The sequence below is a fragment of the Cervus elaphus genome, chromosome 16 (assembly GCF_910594005.1).
Source record: "Cervus elaphus chromosome 16, mCerEla1.1, whole genome shotgun sequence".
Classification (NCBI taxonomy): Eukaryota; Metazoa; Chordata; class Mammalia; order Artiodactyla; family Cervidae; genus Cervus; species Cervus elaphus.
Genome location: NC_057830.1, coordinates 26,346,578 through 26,373,693, shown reverse-complemented (window position 1 = coordinate 26,373,693; position 27,116 = coordinate 26,346,578). Strand labels below are relative to the sequence as shown.

The 27,116-nt window shown below is 42.3% G+C and overlaps 1 protein-coding gene across 1 annotated transcript in view; it reads left to right on the top strand.

Moving 5' to 3' along the window:
* FAM120A (family with sequence similarity 120A) overlaps positions 1–27,116 on the top strand; it is a 122,321-nt gene that overhangs the window by 81,814 nt on the left and 13,391 nt on the right. Inside the window, exons 9-13 of the mRNA XM_043870565.1 lie at positions 1,777–2,004; positions 4,528–4,702; positions 14,534–14,783; positions 21,365–21,479; positions 26,819–27,028. Of these exons, the coding sequence (XP_043726500.1) occupies positions 1,777–2,004; positions 4,528–4,702; positions 14,534–14,783; positions 21,365–21,479; positions 26,819–27,028 (978 nt within the window). The remainder of the gene's footprint in view (positions 1–1,776; positions 2,005–4,527; positions 4,703–14,533; positions 14,784–21,364; positions 21,480–26,818; positions 27,029–27,116) is intronic.

Here is a 27,116-nt window from a genome sequence, read left to right as displayed (position 1 = left end):
TGGTAAAGTAATGTCTTTCCTTTTTAATACGCTGTCTAAGTTTGTCATAATTTTCCTTCCAAGGAGCAAGTGTCTTTTAATTTCATGGCTGCAGTGATTTGGGAAGCCCAAGAAAATAAAATCTGCCACTGTTTCCATTTTTTCCCCATCTATTTGCCATGACATGATGGGACCAGATGACATGATCTTAGTTTTTTGAATACTGAGTTTTAAGCCAGCTTTTTCACTCACCTCTTTCACCTTCATCAAGAGGTTCTTGAATTCCTCTTCACTTTCTGCCATTAAAGTGGTATTGTCTGCATATCTGAGGTTGTTTTATTTCTCCTGGCAGTCTTGATTCTAGCTTGTGAGTCATCCAGCCCAGCATTTCGCTTGATGTACTCTGCGTAGACATTAAATAAGCAGGGTGTAATACACAGCCTTGATGTACTGCTTTCCCAATTTTGAACCAATCTGTTGTTCCATGTCCAGTTCTGTTACTTCTTGTCCCGCATATAGGTGTCTCAGAGACAGGTAAAGTGGTCTGGTATTCCTGTTTCTTTAAGAATTTCCAACAGTTTGTTGAGATCCACACAGTCAAAGCTTTAGCGTAGTCAATGAAGCAGAAGTAGATTTTTTTTAAAATTCCTTGCTTTTTCTATGATCCGGCAGATGTTGGCAATTTGATCTCTGGTTTCTCTGCCGTTTCTCAATCCAACTTGTACATCTGGAAGTTCTCAGTTCACGTACAGCTGAAGTCTAGCTTTAAGATTTTTGAGCATAATCTTGTTAACATGTGAAATGAGTGTAGTTGTACAGTAGTTTGAACATTCTCTGGCATTGCCTTTCTTTGTACATTTTTTAAGGTGCCACAGAAGCGGTAAGTGAGCAATTTTTATTTCTAGAATTTATGGTGAGGAAAAAAGTTTGCTGCAAAAATAATACTTGCTCTTAGTAAACAATTAGGACTCTGCTAAAATTTGTGAAGAGAAAACTAAGAATCTCCCTTCAGCACTGAGGTAGCCATTTGGTGTCCATACTCTTTCCTATTCATGTACATATATTCTGTATTTTGGTGATTGGTTGTACAGAGTGGATATTTTTCACCTAACAATTTACCATGCACATATTTCTGTGTCAGTTTATGTAGATCTGACTCATCAGTTTTAATGGTTTTAGCTTGTTCTTTGGTTTTAATTTTTGGCAGACAGTTCCCTCTGTATACTTTATTTGGGACTTTAAGTACCCTAAGAGAATACTTGGGGTTTGGTTTTTATTTCTTCTTTAAATAAGAACTGTGGTGGTGGTGAGGACCTAGTGTGGTGGACTGAGACCCAGTTTTAGTCCCAGTTCACTAGTTACTGGTCTCGTTACCACAGACAAGAGATATCCCCTCCTGGAGAATTGGTTTTTTCATCTGTAGAGAGGATGCTACCCATTGAGTTGAGGAAGGGTCTCCCAGGAAAGCAGAATCACAAGAGTTGGTCACATGGGGGAGCCAGATGGGGCTTCGGTTAGCAACCACGAAGGCTGTTCATCTCGTGGGGATCCCCAAGGGAGGAGCCATGAGTGGGGTCACCCAGCGGAAGCTGCAGCAGTTCTCTAGGTTCCCATCCCTGACACAGGCACAGTGGGTGTCCATTCACACTTCCTCTGTTCAAGGAGGAGTGAGTCACGGCTCCCCTTGTCCTCACTGAAGTTGTTAATCACATCTCTCTGTGTTACAATTGGACAGACAGGTTAAAGGAGTGGGAATGGACATGAACCCATTTTTTCCTCTCACCCATTGCTCTGCAGGCAGAAGGTTCGTCCACTGCCTCTTCTGGCAGCCAGCTTGCTGAAGGAAAGGGGAACCAGATTGGCACTGTTCAGCCAATTCCGTGCCTCCTGTCCATGCCCACCAGGAACCACATGGACATCACCACCCCACCCCTGCCTCCTGTCGCGCCTGAGGTGCTGAGAGTGGCCGAGCACCGGCACAAGAAGGGGCTGATGTACCCCTACATCTTCCACGTCCTGACAAAGGTATGCCCTGGGGCCGTGCGTGTGGCCGTCGCCTCTCAGTGGTCACTCTCGTGGGGTGTGTCCTTGTTCCTGCTGGAACTGCTTTTTATCTTACAAGGTATTTGAAATGAAGTTCATTTTCCCCTTTCTAATCTTGGAGGAAAAAGATGGATATTTATATCTATAATCAGAATAAAATTAGAACTTGGGAAAAGTCTTTATTTTTCTCGTCAATTTAACCCAAAATTATTTTTGAAACTTCTGATTAATGGCACTTCGTGTTATTCTCTGGTTTGTAATTTTACTTGTATTTCTAATTTCAAAGTTTCCTGCATGTTTTTGCTGTAGTGTCAAGTTTAATTGTGATGTCAACATACTATATCTGGTTTATCATCTGTCCTAGAGGCTCCCAACTTCTGAGTGGCTGATAGCACTTCATACTTTGACTTATTCCTCTACCTCATTGAGTACTTACAGCAAACAATGGAATATGGGGCTTCATCACTTTATTAGTATCTTCCTAAATGTATGCTTAAATAGATATACAGTGTGGCATTAATTGTTTCTGAATCTTGGTGTTTTGAACAGATCTGTGTTTATTTAAATTTCCTCAGTGACTTGTCATATTTATGTTTATAATCATAGATCCACAATTTAACTTGGTGACCAGATATCTGGTATAAAATTGGTTCGTTACTATATGTATTTTATTATGTTTTCATCTGTATATGTACCACCATATATAATCAAACTTTTCTTATTTTATACAGTCCATGTATGGTTTATAGAATGGAGTCAGTAATTACAAGTGACTTCCATTCCACAGCACTCTTGAGCTGCACTTTTAACCGTTAATTGACTAATTTGAACTGCTTAATTTTATATTTTATAAAATAAAGGACAGGAAGACCAGTGCTATTATTTGGGTCCTTTAATGTATTTTTGAATTGTCTTGCCTCCAAGTCTCATCTGTTATTTGATATGGGTATGCATGTGTGGTATCACTTCTCACATTATGGTTATAAAGTAAAAATTTTATCTTTCAGGTCCAACATAGATTATAAGGGTAAGTGAGGGTAACTGTTACGGGAAAAGGATTTTGCTGAGTTTAAAGGGACTCGAGCGTTGGGAAGGCTGTGCCCTTTCACTCTGGGGTTGTTGGGGTACAAGGTCCCTGGACTCCCTGCTGTTTGTGCCTGCCATGCTCGTGGGTCTGACTCAGGGACTTTTGGTTAAGTCAGTCTGAGTGATGCAAAACTGCCTTTCCTCCTCTTCAGTACTCACTGATTTCAAGGGCAAATACTGATGAAATGACTGTGGTTGAGAAAAGTGAACTTGACTATCTTCAGATTTTAAGGTGTCACCTAAAATTTTTCAGTATATTTGGGGAAAGTTTAGACTGAAATGTGTGCTGTCCTGCAAGCTGAGTGGCTCTGGTGTTAAATTTTCCAGGCTGAGACATTTGCCGTGAATTCAAGCTTGAAGTGAGAATGTAGAGAATCGTCAAAGCCTCATAATTTTGGGAGAGTAAATACTCACTAGATGAGTGTTGACCACATCTGTAGCTATTAGATTAATGAGTATGAAGGTTCTGATAAGGGAAAAGATCAATTCTAAATTAAATTTATGTGAAAGAAAGAATGAATGTTATGACATGATTAAAAGAGTACATATCAATAAATTTACTAGACATTGGGGTCATAAATATATTTTTACATTAAGAATATGCATAATTAAATTCCTTGTGAAGTCTCTTGAGATGTACCGTGATAGCATAAAATATTTAGGACAGGACCACAGAGTTTTTGGACTGATCTCAGGTGCAGGTGGTCACAGAGTCATTTGTCTCCTGGAGCCACAAGGAAGCCCTTGCTATGTTGGCAGAGAGGAGTGGGGGTGGGATGAACAGAACAGGGCTTCCTTCATGTCCAGCCCCTGGTGGCTGTCTCATTCAGTGGGACTCGTCTGTTGAGTTATGTGATGCACTGGGGCAGAGGCCTGATACATGCTGAATACTTTAAAAACAAATACCACTTAAAAGAGTTCTCTTAGGTAGGTTTTTTGTACATGATAGTTTTTTATGAAAGAGCTTGGTAAAGAAAATTTGTGACCATTTTATTTTTAGGGTGCTCTTTTCTTGGATTTCATATAGGTCATTGAAAATTATGAATTACATTACATATGACCATCTTGACATAAAATTTGACAGTTCTCAGCATTTTCTATTCTATTTGTTGTCTGGTGTTACCTATCTAGATTTTTTTGAAGATTTTGGAAGCATTTACATGGTTTTTGTTCTTGTTGTTGTTCTAGGTTAAAAATAAAACAATGTAGGTTTTATTTTGACTCTTTGAGCATATATTTTGACTAAACCTGCTGAATGAACTCTCCCTAAACATCTTGATATAGGCAACTTGTTAAGCAATTGATTTGGAATAGAATTGCAATTTCGTTAACTGGAGATAATACAGTATATTTCTGTGAGTTTATTGTAAATTCAACATGAAAAATGTGCAATATTATTCTGCTTTCTTCCATGCAAAGGGTGAAATCAAAATTGCTGTTTCTATTGAAGATGAAGCCAGCAAAGACCTGCCTCCCGCCGCCCTGCTCTATAGGCCAGTTCGTCAGTATGTTTACGGAGTCCTGTTTAGCTTGGCAGAAAGCAGAAAGAAAACTGAGAGACTTGCTTTTAGAAAGAACAGACTTCCACCAGAATGTATGTACTGTAAAATCCATTGTTTGTTTTCCTCGGTACCTCGTAATCTCTTGTGCATTTTTAAAGCCTTAGAAGAATCGTGACTGAGTTCACCCTGAGAGTCCCCACATAAAGGAGATGGGCTCCATCGGGGCTCTTACGAAAGGAGGACAAGCCACAGGTTGTTTTCCTCAGTAACATCCAAGCAGTGGTGTTTATTCAGTAAAATGATAAAACAACAGGTTTACACTTCAAACTGAACGTTGATCTGGAAACAGTCCTGACGGTCGCCATCCTCGTGGCTAACGTGTCCTGGGCAGACTGACAGCAGTTTCTGCTGTGGTGTCCACGAGATGTAGTTGGTTCCCTCTTTGCAGAAATCAGTGTTCCTGGGGAGGTCCCACAGGCTGCCCACTGGGCTGCTTCTGTGCAGTTGTTGATCACATCCCTGAAGCCAAGAGGGGACTTGTAACGATTTCCCTCAGAGGCCTCCAGCTGATCCATTCTGGGGATGGAGGGGGAAGCGGGAAGACGGAAACTGTTTGAAATTTGGGCAAAAGTCGAGGTCAAAGTATTTCCATCTTCAGCGGGCCAATGTAATTTTGGAGGAGAAAATCATGCCTTTCTGTTCTAGGTAATTTTATCTACTAATGTAGGGAATATAAAAGTCACTGTATATTTAGTAGGAAATACAGAAATGTTTCCCAAAATGTGCAATCTAAGAGCATTATGAAGTGTGGAAATTGTAGATTACTAAGTCATCCTCTAAACTGAGGATATTTAGTGACAGATCACCTGCTTGAATGGCAGGTCACTGCAGGCCTGGTGACATGGGTGAAGCTGAGCTCAAGGACAAGTATGAGAGTAGATCTTACCTTTGGAACTCAAAACTGGAGAGGTTCTAGCAATTTTATCTAAACACGCAGTTCTATAGATTCTCTGTTTCTATTACTGTGACAAAATTGTGATTCTGTAAGCCTTTTAAATGAAGCCATCTGTCACTTCCCTTACTTGAAGATAGTCATACCTAGTGTGGCTGCAGAGCTATTTGTGTGACTGTAGCCGGAGAAGGTGATGCCGGCTGCACAGGGCCTCCTCTAGCTGATGTTTCTACCACCTTGATCAGGCCGGAGGCATCATGTGAAACACCAAGTGTGTCAGTGGACACTTTTCAAAGGCCCAGTACATTCCAGGTATACAAATTCTTTTCCCTTTCTCCCACTGTGTGACTTATTTGCTCAGAAAAGAAGACCTTTTTAACTTTGCACAGGATTGGCCAGTTTTCTGTGCTGGCCCTCCCAGGCCACCCTGGCCCCACAGCTGTGACCTCCAGTTCACCACCAGCCCTGAGCATCTTAGTCCCTGTAGCCTCTTGGGTCTCTGTTGGGCCTGGAATGCCGCATCCCATGCGGCCCTACTTCCTGCTGTGTCCTCAGCTCCATAGCACCATATTGGCTTTCATGGTGAAAGGCTGTTCTTCATTTGCTTGTGTGTTCCAGAAACACAGTTATCTTTACACAGAAAATCCTCAAGAGTTTTCAGTGATCAAAACCTGAATACCCTCAAGTATATCCCAGGTTGGGCTCCCCTTAGCAGTGTCCATAGCTTCATAGAGCAACCTGCATAGGGCTCGTGTGCTCTGTTCATGTCCTCAGCAGTGGGCGCTGTGCATCCCTCACCTGTTTCAGGGAGTTCTCTGTCACAGGTGAGCTGCAGGTGCCAGGTGCTCTTGGGAAGTAAGAGTCTTGGTCTCTTCTGCCCTGCTGCCGGTCTGTGACTTTAAAACACTGTGAAACACACAGCTGGCAGCACCTTACGTGCCCCACTCCCTCATCAGTGGACTTGTACCTAGTTGATACAGGTGTCTTACTGGCCTGGGAGAGGCTGGCCTTTTAGACAATAGGGGAAGCAGAAGCCAGGGGAGAGTATTGACTAAGTAGATTAGCATCCTCTAAACATAAGCAAGAGGGAGGCAAACTGTGGTAAAGAGCTGAATGTACAAACCACACCATAGGGCCCAACGCAGCTCTCACAGAGAAATGACTAGGTCGGCCTGCCTATGGCAGGTCAGTTCTGGCTAGGGCTGGAGGGCATGGGGAATGGCATGATCAAGGGAAGGAGAAGGGTGGAAAAGTCTGAGGTGACTCAAATGAGCTCTTAGAGGCTCTGGATGGAGGTCTCTTGACCTCATTTGGAGGCTGGGAGGCAGAGGGAATACAAAAGAAAGGAGGAAAGTGTCCCAGTGTGAGGTGGATGGGGGAAGGGTCAGTGAGTGGGAGAAAGCCTTAACTTCAAAGAGAATTTGGCAGGCATGTCTGTTTCCTTTCCTCCTGCCTCTGCTCCCCTCCCCACTCCACTGACTTCTTTTCAAGGATGGCACACAGTCATTTGTCGTTGCTCTGTTACTTTGGGCCAGTGGAAAACACTGACTCTTACAATGCCACTGGTTTAGGTTTCCATACCTGAAACATCTACTAAGTGACTATTTTATGGAGAAAATATTGTAGCTTCTTTATGACCTGGATGAGGTGGGAAAATAACAATGTCTGATCATGCCAGAGAGACTAACCTTGCGCAGTTTCTCAGGAGTTCTTGGTTGATAATATTTGAAATCTTGTTTTACCTACACTTATTCATAGACCATATGTAGATGAAATTTTAAAATCAGTGGCACTTTGCACATGAAAGTGCACCATAAGGTCCTTGGGACAGATTTGTTCTCCACGTGCCTGCTGCCTTTGTCTTCCACTTTGGTAGCCAAATCTGAGCTGTGTGGGTTCCAGGTAAACCCTCCTACTCATGTGGGTGATGTAGCTACTTCTGAATGTGAGGGTTTTGATCTAACATGGTTTCAAAATGCTATGCATACAGATGAATGTTCTTGGTGTGGTCACTGTGGCAATCAAGAATTTTCTCAGGAGGGGTTTGTTGTCAGAACTAGTCAAAGGGCATATTGAAGCCTATAGGGTTGTTCAAAAATACTTAGCTCCCATTAGATGTAAGACATGTATCCATTTGGAATTATTTCTCTTGATTAAGTCATATGATAAAATGTTCATAATCTACAATGAATATTCATATGACTTACCAAAGTTTCATTTTTTAAAATATGGCTAAAGTAGGATATATGCAGTCAAATCCTTAAAAAATCACAGCCATCTAGAGAAAATGGACTTGTGGACACAGTGGGAAAGGGAGAGAGTGGGATGAATGGAGAAAGTAGCCCCGACATATATACTCTATCACATGTAAAATAGATAGGTGGTGAGACGTTGCTGTGTAACCAGGGAGCCCAGTCTGGCTCTCTGCAGTGACCTAGAATGGTGGGGTGAGGGGAGGGAAGGAGGGCTCAGGTGGGAGGTGATATGTGTACAATTATGACTGAGCTGCGTTGTTGTATGGCAGAAAGCAACACAACATTGTAAAGCAATTTTCCTCTTGTTGAAGAATAAGTTATTAAAAAATTAAGATTAGATGATATGAAACATTCAGCTTATTCATCGTCATTTGACAATTCCAAAAATAATTTAGAAGAAATACAAACATAAGGGGGAAAAAAAATTTCAGCCTTTGAAAATCATATTGAATTACATGCTGGCAGTTTATTTTTCTGTTCTTCCCTGTCCATTTCCAGGTTCTATCATTTTGCTTTTAGGAGAGTAATAAGAATACTTGTTTATTGTGGGAGAATGCTACTGAAGTCACTGTTGTGGAATTCGCGGTCCTACCAGTGGGTCAAGGAGCAGACTGTTGACCCAGCACAGTCTCACCCATATGGGCTAAATGGTGATGGTGGCAGTTGCTCTGGGGAGAGGTGGGCCCAGGGAGCTAGCTATCTCTACAGCTGCTGCAATAGGGGCTGGGCCTGGAGCCAGGTACCTGGTCTGAGCTGGCCCTGGCCTCCAGACCTGTATGCGTGAGATCCAGGTGACGTGGCTGCTCCTCACAGGCACTTCTGCCCTGGAAGCAGCTCTGACCTTTAGTACCGTAGTGACTCTTCTTCTCCCTGGGGATGCTCCTCAGCCACCCAGGTACTCCCCAGTGATGAGTGGGAAGGACCAGAAGAAAGGAATCTGGTACTACAAAGACTACAGGATGATGAGTCACCTCAGCTATAGTTGAAGAGAAAAAACAGGCTTGGGAATTCCTTGGCAGTCCAATGGTTAGATCTCCACTGCAGGGGGCAAGGGTTTGACCCCTAGCCCGAGAACTAAGATCCCACAAACAATATGGTGTTGCCCCCGCCCCCCCCCCCCCAAATAGCAAGTTTATATACTATGCTTATATTTACTATACTCGTACTATGTTTAGGGCTTCCCCGATCGCTCGGCAGGTAAAGAATCTGCCTGCAAGAGACAGGAGATGCTGGTTTGATCCCTGGGTGAGGAAGATCCCTTGGAGAAGGAAATGGCAACCACTCCAGTATTCTTGCCTGAAAAATCCCATGGACAGGGGAGCCTGGCGGATACAGTTCAATGGATTGCAAAGAAACAAACATGACTGAGTGACTAATCACACAATACTACATTTGTATTTCCCTATATTTACTCTCTTCTTTCTAAACTGTCAAGAAAAGCCAAAAGGAACACATTGATTCTCCCCACCACCGCTGATCCAATTTGCTTTAGAAATTTTGTTAGTGCCAAGTCATTGGGATTGCTGATTGAAAATAAATTTGTTCATTGTGAATCACATTATAAAACAATACTTTAACATGACCAATATTAATTAGTGTATTGTTTTCATATGTGTGAAAATTGGTTGTCATAAACATTTTTCTTACGATTCTGTGAAGGCTGTTTGTATATTAATCTGAATTTTTTTATTCCTCAAAGCTTTTCAGGAGTAGCATTAGCAAACTGCTTTTCCCTCGCAGAACTTTGAGTGGCTGAGCTCGAGAGACATCTGTGGGAAGAGCAGTGTTGTCTGACAGGAATTGTTTGATGGTACTCTTTTGAATTAATGTTTATGTCCTTGAACTCCGGAGTTTCTAATACAGTAGGAATGACGTAAATGGGGAAACTGAAGTCTAGGAATAGTGTTAGCAAGTGTCTAACACCATGTAACACTGTGTTCTCCCTGCCCTGTGGCCTACTGAGCATGTATATGTTTGTGGACTGTAAGATACTCCCAGCCTCAGATATAAAAAGTTTAAGGAGAAAATTCATAGCCTTTTACTTTGCAGAATCATGGAGGGTACTCAAACGTGTCAGTATGAGGAAATGAGGGGCTAGTTGGACACCCAGCCTGCACACAGAGGTGCTTGGAAGTTAACCGGCAGTTTTCCCATAAGAAGGATAGACCAGCTGTCGTTGTGCCCGTTTTCCCGTTTCTGATAAAACTCTGACATGAAGGAGTTGGAGTTCTGTTTTTATTTATTGTGTGTGTGTGTTTTCCTCTAAGTCCAGAAGAGCTCGGGGAGTAAAACAGCGGCTTCTCCCCAAATGCACACTGCACGACCCAGACCAGAGGTCCAGTCGGCGCTAGCCCTGGAGGTTGTTTGTACCCACCTTTTCCCTTATCTTCTAACCATATTGTGTGCATGCTATAAAGCTCACCACTCATGGTGCTCTGGAATGAGCTTAGAGACGTAATTCATCGTATGGCACTGTAGGCAGCCACTACCGGTCAGTTGAAGTAGGCTCACAAAATGAAACATGTTCATTATTCCTGGCCTGGGATGGATCCCAAAATCAGTATTATAACCGATTCCTGAGATAGCTGGTTGTCATTTGTATGAATGTGAAAATAGAAGATTAACAACTGATGGAAAACATTGGGTTTTTACTAACAACTTAAGTCTTCAGCAGTGTTTTATGTCTTGAAATTGTATTTTGAAGAGGTGCTTCCAGCAAAGAAACTGTGTTACAAATTTAGCCGCTGGTAGTAACAGAAAACTGGTACCCTGGAGTTGCTTTTTGCCAGTGTAAAAATTCAGTTTAGTTTCAGGTAGGGAAAACAACCTGATGTTCAGATTTTTCAAGGTAGTCCACTTGAAATCCTGAGTTTTTCCTGTCAGTAGAAAAGACAAAACGAATCTTTATTGATGGTGATACACGAAGATTTATTCATGTACAGTAGCTAGATTAGCTGACCTCTGGGATTCGGAGAAGGCAATGGCACCCCACTCCAGTACTCTTGCCTGGAAAATCCCATGGATAGAGGAGCCTGGTAGGCTGCGGTCCATGGGGTCGCTAAGAGTCGGACACGACTGAGCGACTTCACTTTCACTTTTCACTTTCACACATTGGAGAAGGAAATGGCAACCCACTCCAGTGTTCTTGCCTGGAGAATCCCAGGGACAGGGGAGCCTGGTGGGCTGCCACCTATGGGATCACACAGAGTTGGACATGACTGAAGTGACTTAGCAGCAGCAGCAGGAATTCTCTTATTCTTGTTTTAACAAGGAGGCATGAACATGTCTTTCTAAATTGGTGCCTTCACAGAGAGGGTTTTATACCCCAGTGCTCTTGTCTGCACACAGAGTGTTCCCATAATCCAACTGTCCCATACCACTTGGATAATCCCTGTATAACTTTTTTTTTTTTTTGCAAAAATGCTAAGATCCCAGATTACGTGCTACTAGCTGGCTGCCTTGCGTCGGCTTATCCCTGTGAGCTTCGGGAGAGCTCAGGGAGTAAAACAGCGGGCAGCAGCAGCTTGGGAAGAAGCGCAGGGCCAGAGGGAGAGAAGGTGCCCTGTTGGCATCAGCCACCCCACCGGAGGAACTTACAACACAGAGGCTGCTGTGTGTCTACCTGAAAAGGGGATGTCCCTTGGAATTCATTCATTTATAAAACACTAACCTTTAATTAATCTAATGTTATGAGCCTATAAACATAAGTTGGCCTCACATAGTCGTAAGCACGTAACAGAGGTGCAAGGTGTCTTTGCGTTTCCTCAACTGGACTGTGCGACAGAGTGAGTTGTTGGCCTGCCTTGTTTTAGTGCCTGGTTCTAGGGCTGTGCTGGGGTAAGGGAAGTGAGGGACCCAAGCCTCAGAATTTAGGAAGACCCTTATTTTTCACACAGGCACATGGTGGTTGACATCTGAGCCCTGGGTACTTTTCCAACCTCACCCACTCCATAGTAGATGCTCAATAAATATCTGTTGGGTGATTGGCCAAAGTTTCCATAGCTCTAAAGTGGTGGTGTACACAAAAGATCTCCAAGTATTCAGTTTAAAAACAGATACATGTAAAAAATAAAGCAAATCAGGGCATCTTTGCTTTCGGAACAAAGCTTTTTTGTTACTGCACATTTATTTTCTCTGAGAACATGTATTTCCCAAATTAGACCTGAACATTCTAGTCATGAGTAGTGCAGATAGCAACAAAAATGCTTAGAATATAAGAGGAAGCTAGTATATCTAATACTTCTTTACAGCTACAGTCTCCCCTGCATGTACTGGGGAAGTCCGTTTACCAGGACGTGGGAGGGATGGCCAGGTGAGTATTAGGTGGCAGTTCTCAGGCACAGGTGTGTGCTCATCTGTAGCCTTTGCAGGCTGAATAGGCTGTGATCACACAGCATCAGGCCAGGTAAATTCAGGCACACTTGGAGCCCCAGCTGCTGTAAACAGCTGTCTAGGGCAGCTTCAGGGAACACTCAGGAGAACTTGTGAAGGGACTGTTGGCATCTCTGACCTCCACTTCACTTTAGTGTAGGGTTTGAAGCATAAAGTATATACAGGTCTAAGCCTTTTGACCTTGAGAATGAAAATCTTCCACCAAAAATTTATTTCTAGAATGAAAACAATAAAACAATTGCTGAAAATTATTAAAGAGATACAAGAGCAGAGATGACAAAGGGGAAAGATATAAATAGATGAATATAGTTTTAATAAGAATGCTTCTATTGAGAAAACTCAAAGGAGACCCTGGCATTATAAACTGAGTTTTTTAAGATGCAGTAAGCTTAAGCATTGTTTGTGTGCACGCATGTGTGTGTGTGCGTGTGTGTGTGTATTTGGGGGGAAGAACATGAGAGACCTTAGATAACTAGGTTATTAACCCACATTAACAGCCAAAGATAAAATATAATTAGTTCCATTAAATAAATCTTTGTCACGAAAATGAAGATGCTACATGGAAGAAATAGATTTATTCATTTTTACTGTGGGGGGGCATGAAAATAAACTTTGTGGACTGACTGAATGGAAACGCAGTGTACTGGTTAACGGCTTATCTTGTAACCTCCTTTCACTTGTTTTCTTGGGGCTGACAGCGTGCCAGCCTCTGTGAATGTAGTTGGAACAAAAGGAGGTGGGGTGTACTGCACCTAGGAGGGTGTTGGGTGGTGACACCTCTGCATACAGGTGGCAATCTATGGAGCGGTGTGCGCTGGAGTTCAGCAGGAACGGGGGTGGGCGGCTAGATTGTGAGTCCAAGGACAGGGTCTGCTGGACAGTAGGGACCTCATGAGTTTGTGTCTGGCACCTAAAATATAGATAAATTTAAAGATGCATGTATTTATTTATACATGTGTCTCTCTGTTTTGACTCGATGGACTTTAAACCTTCTAAGTTTAGAATTTTTTTAAACATTTAAACACTAAGATACTCAAATGTGATTTAAAGGGATTTCCTCAATGACAAAACAGTTACTTTTTTGTAAAAGAATTTTCAGAAACTGTATTGATTTTGCACCCCTGCTCAAGCAGCCTGCTTCTAGGGATTGGGGTCCCTGCAGAATGGCTGGTCATGGAGCACCTCTGCAGCATACTCCCACCTGACTTGACTGGGGTTGATTGTGCAAAGCTTGCTTTTCCTGTTGCTAACAATCGTGCCTATCCAAGTATCTAACGCCTAAAATTCTTCATGACATTGGAAGAGGTGATTGTCTAGACTTGGTGTGGAGCTGGAGATGAGCCAGTTAATCATTTACTTTTGTCGGGATTTGGGTTCTTCATAGTCTTCAGTTTGCCTCAGGTGTTACTTTAAGGAAAATGAGCCCAGGAAGGGGGTATGGTTATTTGGATAGAATTGACATGTCCAAGATCGCATTAGAATCATAGCACCATCCTGGCTTCTGTACCTGCTGTCAGCCCTGTGAGGGGAGGATGGGGGTCTCCATGTGGCCCTTCTTCAGCTCTCATGTTTATTGACCAAAGTAAGCTATTTGTTACAAAATGCACACCCACGTTTTACCATCTGACTGTTTATGTCAATGCACTTTGGGGAGAAGTTTTAACATACGTCTGTGCAGTGTGCTTTATCTCGATTGTTCTCCTTTCCCCATCACCGTTTTTCCCTTAAGTTATTTGGGAATCTTGTGGAGAAATGTGTATGTTTGTATTTCCAGAATTAATTCCTGCTAATAGTGGTAAAACTACTGTGGATAAAAAGTTATTTACGGAGTTTAAAAGTTATACTTGTTACAGTAGGAGATGCTTCAGTAAAGTGGCTACCAAGTGCAAATTATTTCTCAGATCTAATGAGTAAAAACATGGAGAAAAAGATCAGCTATCTAAATTGGATTTTCCATGATTTCTGTGATGATCACAAAATATGTATAAGTTGTACCCATTGTTATTACTAAAACTATTAATGGATTTATAATATTAAAGCAAATTTTGTCTAACATCCTTGATTTATACATACTAGTGAGAATCTTTGGTTGAGAAAAAATTTATTGATGGTCTGACTGAAATTCTGAATGAGTCACTTAAGTGCATAGAGTAGAAAATAAAATATTTTAGAGTTGAGAATTGATGACTGATGGCTTACTAATGAGAGAATGCATTGTTACCCAAGCAGTGACATCTTCATACTGTAATTACTAGAGCTGTTTTTGTGGGGCTTAAAGTAGCTAAGATAGGGCATAAATGGTTCTCTCATTTTCCTTTCTGTAGTTTCACCAGTGATCATTAAAGAGTGGGCAGCTTACAAAGGGAAATCGCCGCAAACCCCGGAATTGGTGGAAGCTCTTGCCTTCAGGGAATGGACCTGCCCCAATCTGAAGAGACTGTGGCTGGGGAAGGCGGTGGAGGACAAGAACCGCAGAATGAGGGCCTTCCTGGCCTGCATGAGGTCAGACACACCAGCCATGCTCAATCCAGCCAGCGTGCCCACTCATCTCACGGTGCTGTGCTGCGTGCTACGGTAGGTGCCGCTGGCCGCCCCTTCAGCCACTGCGTGTTCTCCAGCAGGCGCTTGTACAAATGCCTCTCAAAGAAGTGTCCTGTCTGAAGTTACAGTACAGTACCCCAGATTCACCTGGGGCTATTCCAGATGAATCACGTTGTCAACTGAATTTGTCCTCATCTAATATTTTCATATATTATAGAAACATAGGCCATGTAAATACAACATGAGTTTGAGCTGATGCTATTTAGTGTGTTTATAGAATAGGTAACATTTGATGAACCTGTATTTTATGTAGATATCATAATGATTTTAAACATAGTTTATCCTTTAAATGTTATAGCTTTTGAAGACTCTTTTGGGGCTATAATATATGTTTATATATTAGTAAGTTTTCTTTGGTAAAATGTGTCTCTTCTTCCTCCTTCATTTATTTAATCATATGTAGATCAGTATGGACTTACGGTTATCTCTCTTTCTAGGGTTATGACCAGATAGAACCTTGTTATTTGGTTGTTCAGTTTGTTCCAGCTCAGGCCTTGGGATCTTGTTAAGTGGCTCCTATGTCCTTTGGCCCCCCCACCCCCCTCCAGCATGTCCTTGCTTTCTGGCACCATAGGATGCCCAGGTTCGTCCTGTGTCTGCCCTGCCCTGGAAGCTGCCGTCTCTAAGGGGCTGACTCCTGCCTTGGAGAGAAGGTTAAAAACCCAGATATGTGCACTGTGTTCTTCCAGACTCTTATCAGCCAATGGGCCACAAACGCCTGGGTGGAAACTGTTGGATTTTGGAGTAATTCAGTGGTGAAATTCTCGCCTGCTGTGCGGGAGGCCTGGGTTCAGTTCCCGGCCAATGCAAAAGCAGCTCTGTTGAGCTTCCCAGGTGGTGCCAGTGGTAAAGAATCCACCTGCCAGTGCAGAAGACACAGGAGATGCAGGTTCAGTCCGTGGGTCAGGAGGATCCCTTGGAGTCGGAAATCTCAATCCACTCCAGTATTCTTGCCTGGAAAATTCCCTGGACAGAGGAGCCTGGCAGGATATGGGGTTGCAAAAAAGTCAGACATGCCTTAACAGCTCAACAACAACAGCAATATAGCATGGAATATAGGTTTCTTATCTTTATCTCCATTGAGGATTGGCCTAGTGGGAAAGACTAATTTTTTCATTTTGGTTTTAGAATCTTCTTCTGATTTCCTCTGATGGAATTCATTTTATATTAGCCAAAACATTAAGACTTTGGGTTACTCAAAGATCAAATAGCAGTAGTGAATTTGGTTACTTTGTGTTTCTCTCTTCCAAGTTTAAAATGATGTGTGGCATTTAATCTGTTGGGTAGACAGCTAACTGTCTACTGTATGCCTGGCTTGAAGGTCCCATTGGGCCCTGAGTAAGGACGACGTGTGTGGCACTTGAGGCTGGTTTGGTTGCCCCTTGGCCAGAAGCAGCCATGCGTTAGTGCGGGACAGCCTCTGTTGATGCTTGCACAGTGCTCAAAGTATTTCATGATGCTTGGGATTGTGGTGCCTTCACGTCTTGTCTGTCCATTCACTGGACCTCATGGGGTACTGGGATACCTAGCAAGTGCAGACTGGACAGTGATCAGGCCCCACTCTTTGGCTCAGTCCTCCTGACTTCCTTGGCTATTACTCCAGAAATAGCTCTGCCTCTTTTAGGCACTGTTCAGATGGCCTCTGGAAAGTCATGATTTCAGGATTGTCCTGGTTCCCATTTGTTTGTTTTATAGTTGTTTATAAAAAAATACTCATTTTAGAACTTGAAAAGGTTAATAAATGCAATGAGTAATCTTGAGTTTGATTGAACCTCCTCCTGTGTTCATCTCAAGAAGCTTCAAGTGAGTACAGCACAGGTTCCCTCATACTTGCTACTTGGGTGGAAGCCAGAAAGCTTGCTTGGTTGTACAGAGACTGTTGTGTGCAGTGTGGGCTTGAAGCCATGGAGTTTCCCACTTGGTAAGACTCACAGAGTTTCGGATCCTGAGGAGGAGGGACTGGTTGGGAAGAGATGAGAGAGAGTGGCTTGTGGGACAGGTCTCAGGATTTCGGGTCAGGACATCAGTAAATGGGTTGGTCCATCTCTGTGAAGAGAATTTGTTCTACCTTCACTAGTGTTTTGGGCCACAGGGACAAGCAGGTAAAGTTTACCCTGCATGGCCTGTTTGATTGATGGGTATGGCCTGCTAAGAATGTGGAATGAAGGGCATGGGAGTGGAGGCAGGGGCAGGTGCAAATGAGTAAGAAGGTTGGTGTGTGTCTCCAAGGGCTTGCCAAGGACAGGCTATAGTCTAGGACCCATGGGCCCAGTGGTCTTTCTCTGGAGAAATTGCAGCTATGTGACAGCGGTCTGCTGAGCTTGGGGGAGGGGCATCAAAGGGCAGCTTCTATGTCCCTGATATGGTGAGGCCCTGTTGGAGGCCATGCAGCATGACCCTTGGCCTTGATGGCTGGGCTGGGCAAATGTCAGCAGCCACAAGGCCAGGCTGTCATCCCAAAGGCTCTTCCCTTCCTTAATCTTTTCTTTTTTTTTTTTTTTTAACATAATTTTAAACTTGAAATTGCAAGATTAGTACAAAGAGTTGGTGGCTATTTTTCACTCAGTTTCCCCACATATTAAATGTTTATTGCGGTGGCTTTCTCCTCTTCTCTCCTGGGTGTTTGTCTAGAATCCCTTGAATGGAAGCTGTGAGTATGATACCCCCCTTATCCCTAATCTCTTTGTTTCCTTTAAAAAAAAAAAAAAAGGACATCCTCAAAATCAGAAAAATACTGATACATGTCATCTACAGATACTCAGATTTTTCTTGTTATCACAGTAACATCCTTTATTAGTAACGAAATCTTGCCTTGTTCTTGTGTTCAGGTGCCTTGTCTCCTCCAAGCTTCTCAGGTTTCTTTGGGTTGATGCAGAGATGTTTCTGAAGAGTAAACACTGGTGTGTTTTGTAGATCAAGGATCTGGAGATCATGTCTTTTAGACAACATGTGAACTAATGGTTGTGGCTGCTCCAGGAAATTGTGTTTCAAAACAGTCAGCCAGCCCCTGGGTGCAGTTGGTCAATCTCTGGGTAGACTTTTCCTCAGTCTAGATTTGCTGATGTTCTTTCGTGATGAGGTTCCACTTCTGCCTTTGGGGCAGGCATAACCTAGTGATGTCAGCACCCACATGTTACATATGTTGCAAATGTGACATTGCAAGAGCAATCAGGACTTCACTGGTGGTCCAGTGGTTAAGAATTCCCTGCCCATGCAAGGGACACGGATTCCACTCCTGGTCTGGGAGGATCCTGCCTGCCTTGGGGCAGCTAGTCCCATTCACAGCAAATGCTGAGCCTGTGTGCCACCACTTCTGAAGCCTACACGCCCTGGAGCCCGGACCCCGCAACGAGAGGTGCTGACGCAGTGAGAAGCTGGCGAGCCACAACCAGAGAAAGCCAGTGTGCAGCAGTGAAGACCCAGCATAGCCATAAATAAGGGAACGAATGAACAGAGCAGTCAGAAAGGGAGAGAATGATAGCCAAATCTCTCGAATCCTTGTAGAGTCGCCAAGGAGTGGCCAGCATCTGAGCAGAGGTTCAGTGTGAGGGCAAAGCATGTGTCCAGGATGAAACAGAAAGCAGCCTTCCTGGGGGACAGCTGAGACCAGACAGACAAGGTCCTCATCCAAGAGAGCTTCTGAGAAGAGAAACTGAGTTACGTTCTGGAGGAACTTAATGAATTCAGTAAGGCAGATAGAGGGTTTGAGCCCCCCAAACAAGTGCAGCTTGTTGCAACACCCCCAGGAGCATAGCCAGGGTTCAGCTGCCCAACTGTGCCGGTCAGAGGCAGACCACGTTGGTTCTGTCCACCAAGCGACTTGGAGACCTGCTTCTAGTCCCGCTTCCGTGCTTCTAAAGGGCAGTGAGAGGAGAGGTGACTAGCAGCGAACTCAGATGCCCTCAGACTCCAGTGGTAGGAAACTTAAAGCCTGGCCCAGGAGGAAGACATGGAAAAGAGTGTCTGGAGAAAACAGAAACATAAAGAGATTGAGAACACTGTCAGTGCACAGATAAGGATAGCGTGGACACAGGAGATCACCGAGGGTCAGCTTTAGTTCACTGCAGTGCCTGTGGTACTGTCCACGTTCTGTGGTATTTAAGCTGGCTCTCTGTGTATATGCATATCTTTAGGAACACACATCATGCTCTTTGTATATACAGAAGGTCCTTCTGAGGACTTGAATTGAAAAAGAGATAAAGGTTAACTTTTAAAAAATGTAAATAGAAAGTCAGATGGAGGAAATGGTAGGTATTGGGATTCTCTCGTAGCTAAGTTGGTAAAGAATCTGCCTGCCATGAAGGAGACCCAGGTTTGATCTCCTGGCTCGGGAGATTCTGTGAAGAAGGAAATGGCAACCCACTCCAGTATTCTTGCCTGGGAAATCCCATGGACAGAGGAGCCTGGCGGGCTACAGTGCATGAGGTCGCAAAGAGTCGGACACAACTTAGCGACTAAACCACCACTAACCCAAAAGACTTTCTATTACAGCTAAACTGAGTGCTGAGTGTCTTTGCTGCCAGGAAAACCAGGGGAGAACTTGAGAAAAAGAACCTGTCCATGAAATAGTCTTTTCCTGAATCATAATATTTAAAGAAACATCTAGCTTTAGGACTAGGGGATGAAGAGGGGAATTAGTGTTTGCAGGATGAAAAGAGTTGTAGTGATGGATGGTGGGGGATGTCTGTTGGAATACAGTGAATATATCTAATGCTGTTGCACTGTCCATTTAAAAATGATTAAAATGCTAGATTTTTTTGTTATGTGTATTTTGAAGTGTTAGCTGCTCAGATGTTATGTGTATTTTACCACAGTTTTTAAGAAATAAAAGGGATGCATAATATGGATACTTAGGCAAAGAATGTTTTATATTGAGGACAATCTTTCCACAATAATTTTTTTCAGAGAGAAATAGGGAGACTTTCTTCAGACTTGCTGTTTCTTGCATCAAACTCTGGTTAAAACTCAGTAAGACTTTTGTTTAAGATGTTTGGCACTCAACCAATTGCATAGGGTATTATTTTTATCTTTGTAAGTGTTGACAGTTTAATGAAATAAAACTTTTACATCACACTTCTAAGTATATCTGATCAAATCTAAATACCATAGAGATTTAACACCCACCTTGTTTACCTTGTTTGTTTACCTTGAAGTTGCATTTCCTTTCTGCTTCTACTGCATGATTTGACCATGAAGTACATAACCTCTGTGCCTCCACTGCACCATCTCTATAATGGAACAGTAAAGGTTCCTGCCTCAGAGTGGCTGTGACCACTTAAGGAATCAGGTGTGTGTAAATACTCAGACTAGCGCCTGGCACCAGCGAGCACGTTGGTTTTTCTATTGGGATTTTTACTGAAGATACTCCTCTTAATCATTTGGATAGAACTTCCTTCTTCCACTTTTATGTTTACGTTCTTGTGGATGAATATTAATTATTACCGAAATGAGAGAAGGCTCTGCACTAACCCTGATCCTAATTTTTCTCAACTTAAATTTTAAGCACTGAGAAACCTTTCTCAGCAGACAGTCCTGGATAAGAGCTTTGTTAGGCATATCACAGTTCTCCAGACTCCTTTTAAACTATTTGCCAGAGATCACATAGGGATCACCAGGAGTTATTTGGGGGGATCAGCTGGCAACTTGATTAGGTCATCCTTCAAGTTTGCTGAATGTAGACTTAGGAACCATTGGATATGCAGTGAGACTTATGATGAAGTTCTTAATGGCTAGCTCCTCACTCTCTCACACCCAAATACTCTTTGGGGTTGTGCCTTTACCTAGTGCTCTGGAGGTTGCCACTGGGCCAGTGCTGAGCGGCAAGGTGAGTAAAGGGGAAGTGATCCGTAGAGAAAAGGGACTGTGGACACCTGGCAGTTCTCAGGCAGATAGTACAAATGGAAGTTTGAAGATTTAGAAATTGATTTCCCTTTAGGTGCTCACACCAGGGTGGCCCCAGTAAGTCTGCACTGACCCCAGGGATTGCAGGCACTAGTTCTTCAGGTGCCGGTTCTGAAGCCTGAAGCTTTATTGTCCCTGCTATCACTTCCTGTTCCACTGCAGGGCATTCACCCGCCACCACCAGAGCCCCTTCTGTGCAGGTGATTTACACAAGACCTAACTCTTCATCAGGAGGTAAATCTTGCTTATTTGGACTTAGGGCCTGCCTCCCAGGTACCCTGTGTTGAATTAAAATAGATAAATCATATAAATTGGTGCTTAACATATATTTTCAGAGTTTAAACCCCTCAGAAAAATATATAAGTTGTATCAAAAAAAAAAAAAAAATCACCAGCTGGTTTGCAGTGTGTTCTTATTTAGTGTGCTATTTTTAATTATTCCAGATCAAACATTCTGATCAGCCCAGCTAATGATTAGGTTTCCATTTGTAACTGACATCATCCAGTGAAACTAGAGAAGCTGGCTAAGAAATCCATCTAGGCCTCCTTGGTTTGCGTCATCCTGACTCTCCCTAGAACCGGAACACCAGGTTGTGCGTGTGACTGGTGACTGCTCCATCCTGACACCAGACCCTCTCTCTCCGCCCCCTGTAGGTATATGGTGCAGTGGCCTGGAGCACGGATACTGCGTCGCCAGGAGCTGGATGCCTTCCTGGCTCAGGCGCTGTCCCCCAAACTCTATGAGCCTGATCAGCTGCAGGAGCTCAAGGTAATCTGCAAACCTCATTCTTTGTTTTGGGAGGTGTTGTTTCGGAGCCATGGCTCAACGAGCAGCCACTCAGTGCACTAAACTAGTAATACTAATGACGTGAACTTGAGAGCCTTCAGGGCAAAAGGAATTTCCTTCCCGGTTATAGAAACAGTCAAGTCTACTTTTGTGCGATAAAGATTTTTCCCTTGTTTACCAGTGGGTGTTTATTCTTGTTTTTCACATCAGGAAGTAAACTTGCCTTTTATTTCAGGTGGGGATCCCAAACCCTGGGAGGGCTTAGTCCTAAGAGTTTACTAACATCTGACCAGGATTCTTTTTCTTATTTCGTTCTATTATTCCTAAATACAACATTCGTTTTCTCTAAAAAAAAAAAAAAAAAAAAAGTCTTTGCCCTCCTGGTATTATAAATCCCTTGTAAAAAACCACTTGAAGAACAATGTTATGTCATCATTCCTGTGCCCTCTTAGTCAGCATTTAACATCGTATTCCTTTTAATTTTCCCTTCTAGTATTCTTTTTTTCCTTTGATTGTTTTGACAGTATTAGTTTTGTCCATTTTGTCACCTGATTTTTTGGTGTGCTTATCTTTTCAGTGCACTTTTGTTAGTCACTGTGTCCATGTGGCTGTACTTGCTTTCTAATTTCTACACTAAATTTTAGAAAGTTCAAGACTTCAGAGTTAGCTAAATTAGTGGATCCGCCTTTTCTTTTTAATGTGCAGGGTTTTGGTTTTTTCTTTGCCATTGGTTTGATTTTTTTGTTGTGGTTTGTGTTTTTTGTTTGTTTTTTTTACAAAATTTGATTTGTAATCAAGTAATCTCTTTTGACAAAATCGCCTTCACTTTTAGATCTTTTTACCATTCTCTATGAAGGCGTTCTTTCCCTGCAGAAGAATTTGAGGCTCATTTGATGGGTTTTCAGTATTCTCCTGTTGGGGCGCAATAAATCTGTGGTTGCCCCTAAATTATGGAGTTAAATTCAGTAATCCAGTGTTGACCCTCAACTGTGTGGAGCCCATGTCATTTGTGATCGCCTTAGGCTTCTGATGACTTTGAAACAAGCTAAACCAAAGACAACCAAACTTAGGAGAGTCTACCTCAAATTATATTCTTTACTTTGTAGTTTAAACTTTTCTGTTAGACAGACATTTTTTTTTTAATGGTTTTGAATTTAAGTTTTCGTTCTAGAATGTTTGGCCGGGTGTCCCCTGAGAGGCTGGTACTAAGTGCAGGCTCTGCGTCCTGTATCCCAGAGTGTGGTGCCATCACCACCATCTTCATCAGCAGACTGTGCTCAGGGGTGTTGTAAATACTTTTACTAGAGTGTGGTGCCATCCCTCTACCTCTACTTCCTGTTTCTCTTATTTAGATTATTACATCAGTATTGACATCCCAGTTCTGAAAATCAGACCGCCAGGTATCAGGTATGCCCACCAAGCCTTATTCACCATCAACTTGCTTTTACTCAAAGTTCATCTTCTCCCATATCCTTTTCATTTTTGGATCAACACATAGGATATAACTTTTGAAAGACAGTCACACTTTAAGCTTTCATTTTGGTTCTTTTGAGGTCTTAGTGCTTTCATGATTTTCTCCTGATTCTTCATCTAAAGCCAGGCATTTCTAGAGCTGTGTTTAGAAAGACCCATTTTATGTGCAGTTACTTCAAGCCCACCACTATCCCTTTGGGTCTTGCTGGTCTGGAGGTCTATGTTCCTTTCACCAAGGACAGCCTGCATCATTAGTGCTTCATTCACGAGCACCATAAATTCTGAAAGAGCTGAAAGGGAAAATAACAGCATTCACTGGGGGGAGAAATAGTTGGGGTGTTTTGTTTTGCTTTGTTTTTTAAGATCAGTGATCCTCTCAGTTATCAGATTGAGAACTAATCATTTAAATGAACAAAAATCCTTATGCAGAGACTGAGAGTCCCAAAATTCAGTGATAGAAAAGTAAATTTCAAAATTGCTTTTTCACTTAACCATTCAAGTTGTTTTGGTATTTCAAAAGCAGTGACAATGCTTTTCTATAAAACACCATTTTCCTGCTTAGGATATAGTCAACTCTTGATTTTTGTTGTTGTTTTAGAGGCCATTATCCAGTTTGTGGATTGCCCAGATCCTGTTTTTCTTCTCCCATTTTTGCCCATCATGTGCTTTGAGAATAAAGAGGAGAAGAGAAAAGACCTAATTTTGACAGTTTGCTCTCTTGATGGCTATTCTGATGGGAGGTTTGGGAAAAGATGTTGAAACCATTGGTTTAAATGAATTTGCAAGAGTTTCATCTTGTCCATTCTCTGTCCTCCCGCCACAACCCTGAACAATTGAGTGTTCTGCGTGGCTCAGTGATTGACAGCCCTCACTTTTTCCCTGTTATTTTTTTTTTTTTTTTTTGGCACTTCTTCTAGGTTACCAGCACAAACATAAAGACTAAGGTAAAATCAGCACTGATGCTGTATTTGAAGGAGGGTGGGTAAAGGATGAAGAGAAAGATCTTTGTACAGTTTTAATATTTATCCAGTTTCTTTCTCCCTTGCTCTTGACATCCCTATAATTGCCTTAAATTCTTTTAACAGTTTCACATGCCAAGTGCAGAATTAAAAGATGGAAAATGAAGAGCTTTAAAGACAGTATTAGGGACGTGCAGCATGTCTGTGATACCTGTAAGAATTGTTGTGCATATAGGTAAATATGCCAAATCAAAGTAAGAGTCTGTTGCCCAGTAATTAGAAGTTGGACAAAGTAAACCTCACTGGAATTTGGTTCTTCAACTAATTGGCTGGAGATACATTCCATATTTGTGTTTCCGATAAGATCAGAAAATCTTGTCAGTATTTTTCTAGTTGAGGAACTTTGAATAATGGTGAATATTTTATCTTCTGTGGTATAAGAGAATGAGGTTAAAATGTGAATATTACAGCCATTTCTGTGACCACGGGTTCAGATTCTGGTGCTACCAGTTATCAGTTTTGTGACCTTGAGCTCTCTGTGACTCAGTTTCTCCATCTCCGAAATGGAGTTCTAACAGAAGTATCACACATACAGTTGTTGAGATGCTAATGAAGTAATATATGAAAAAATACTTAGTGTGGTATCTGATACATATTTATTAAGTGCCCCATAAATATTAGATAGTGCTATATGTATAATTAACATGTAGGGAATGAAATATAAAGTGCCATGTAAAATAATTAAAATTAAAAAAAAATTTTTTGAATAAAGTGAATCCACACAGCAATTGAGATTTTATTCACTTTATTTAGACAATTTCTAAGAATTTTCCTCTATTGAATTAATAGTAGTTGCTATTTTTAAAACGAATTGACTTGAAAATCATTTTTTAAACCCATAAAAACAAAGTTCATTAAGTAATGATAAGGTCATTTAAAATAAATACATGTGTGTGGGTAAGGTAGACGTAGCCATCCCTCCCATCAGCTCACTGGGAAGTTACTTGTTTTAACTCCGGTGCTTCTGTGTTTCAGCTCTTATTTCTTAGCCTCAGCACTCAGATGGCCATCTGCCAGAGTGGTTTTGAGCCCTGTTAGTTAAGTAAGGCCTGAGGGTGGGTCTGATCAGCACCGCCAGCCACTAAGAAATGACAGTAGGGTCGAATTTCCCCAGAAGGACGCTGCTGGCACTGTGTTTTCTTCAGAGCAGCATCAGCACCATCGTTGCCCCCCGCCTCCCCACCCCCCACCCCCACCCCAGCCTTGACCAGGCCCTCCCTCCCCTGGCCTCGAAGACTGTGCACTGGCAACAAGAGAGTGGCTAGAGGCCTCGTTGCCATCGTCCCTGCGGAGAGGCCAGGAGATGGGTGCTGCACGGGCAGCCTCCAAGCTCAGGCTGGCATCACTGCTGTGACACTTTCCTACAGCGTCAGTGTTTAGGAAGGAGAAACTCTCTCTTTCTGCCTCGAGACTCAGAAGAAAGGAATTTCCACTTCCTTTCTGCGGTGCAGAGAGAGGCAGAGTCAGTGGGGATCTAAGTTAGGTGACTTTTTTTTTTTTTTCCATTTTGCGCCCGCCCCGCTTTCTGCTCATAAATGTAAAAATTCATCTATCATCCCGAACCCACCTGCCCTCAACTGAATATGCTTATTAGTTACTCTTTCCAGCACTACACTGGAGAAGCAGAAGCCAGCAGGTGTGGGCTGGGAGGGGTGGACAGACTTCTCCAGATTCAGGAAGTTCTTCACTGCATTGACTTCAAGTTTTGTTTTTTTGTGTTTTTTTTTTTTTTTTTTAAGTTGAAAAATATGGTGTTAGCTGATAATGGGGAATGTTGACACTGACAGCACGAAACGTCAGATAATCATAAATTCATTAGTATTTGTCACTGGAGTCATCTTTTTTCTCTTTAATGAAAAGCTAGTTTACCTGCCACAATTAGGCATTGCTTAGTTTGGTACTCATAAAGACTGCATTCTCAAGATACCACCACCTTAGAAAATAAGCATGCATGGTGGGAAGACAGAAACCAGGACAGTTAAAACTCAGTCCTGGATAATCCACAAACTAGGTCCTTCACAGACAATCAAGAGTTGACTGTATTTGTCTTGTGCATTATCTTGTGCATTAGCTGCTAGAAGAAAGGGCTGTGTGTACTTCAGGAAGGCTCATAGCATCAATGACTTGAGGGAAAAGAACCCAGAAATGCAAGTCTCTAGATTCTGATAGTCTGCATGGTTCAGATACAGTGTTTTTGCTGTTGTGTTCTTTCATTTATAAGCTATCCATTTCTCCTAAAACATTTTGACAGTCTCATTAATAAGTTGCTATCTAAAACATTAACATATAAAATAATGTAGACATAAAATGTAAGCGTTAGAATGAAATTACACCAAGTAATTTCTTTCCAAATAATTTTTTTAAGATAACTACTTTAAAAATGTAGAATCTTAATACAATATTCCTTTTTACCACATTTCTGTTAATATAGTACCAGTGTTTAGAATCTACAGTATAAAATTTTATTTCATAAATGAATTGTGGGCTTCTTAACTGCTAAGGAGACCATGAATGATGTGTTACGTTGTCATGTGTCCACCTTAAATACAGTATTGCTTTACACTTGTATAGCTCTTTACAAATTCCAAATTGAAATATTTCAGTATGTTTATAAAACAGCTTCTTAAACTTAAATTTGTTAAATAACATAAAAAGTCTTTCTGTTCAGATAGGTCAGTGTTAAGTCACTGTAAGATAGTGATAGGGCTTCTTAGGGGGCATTTGGTTGAGGGGTGTCCTTATGACCCATGGAGAGTTATAGTCAGACATTGCAAGAGTTGGATGCTGTAGTACTCTTACTCCATAGAAATAATTCTTTTCCATTTAAAGATTGAGAACCTCGACCCCCGAGGCATTCAGCTGTCAGCTCTCTTCATGAGTGGCGTGGACATGGCCCTGTTTGCAAACGACGCATGTGGCCAGCCAGTACCCTGGGAACACTGCTGTCCTTGGATGTATTTTGATGGGAAGCTCTTCCAGTCCAAACTCCTCAAAGCAAGCCGGGAAAAGACCCCACTCATCGACCTCTGTGATGGTCAGGTCAGTTGCAGGAAAGCAGGCTGGGTGGGGCAGGGAGGAGGGGGTGGCCACTTCTAACCAGAATGAAATAATGCTCACTAGCTAATCT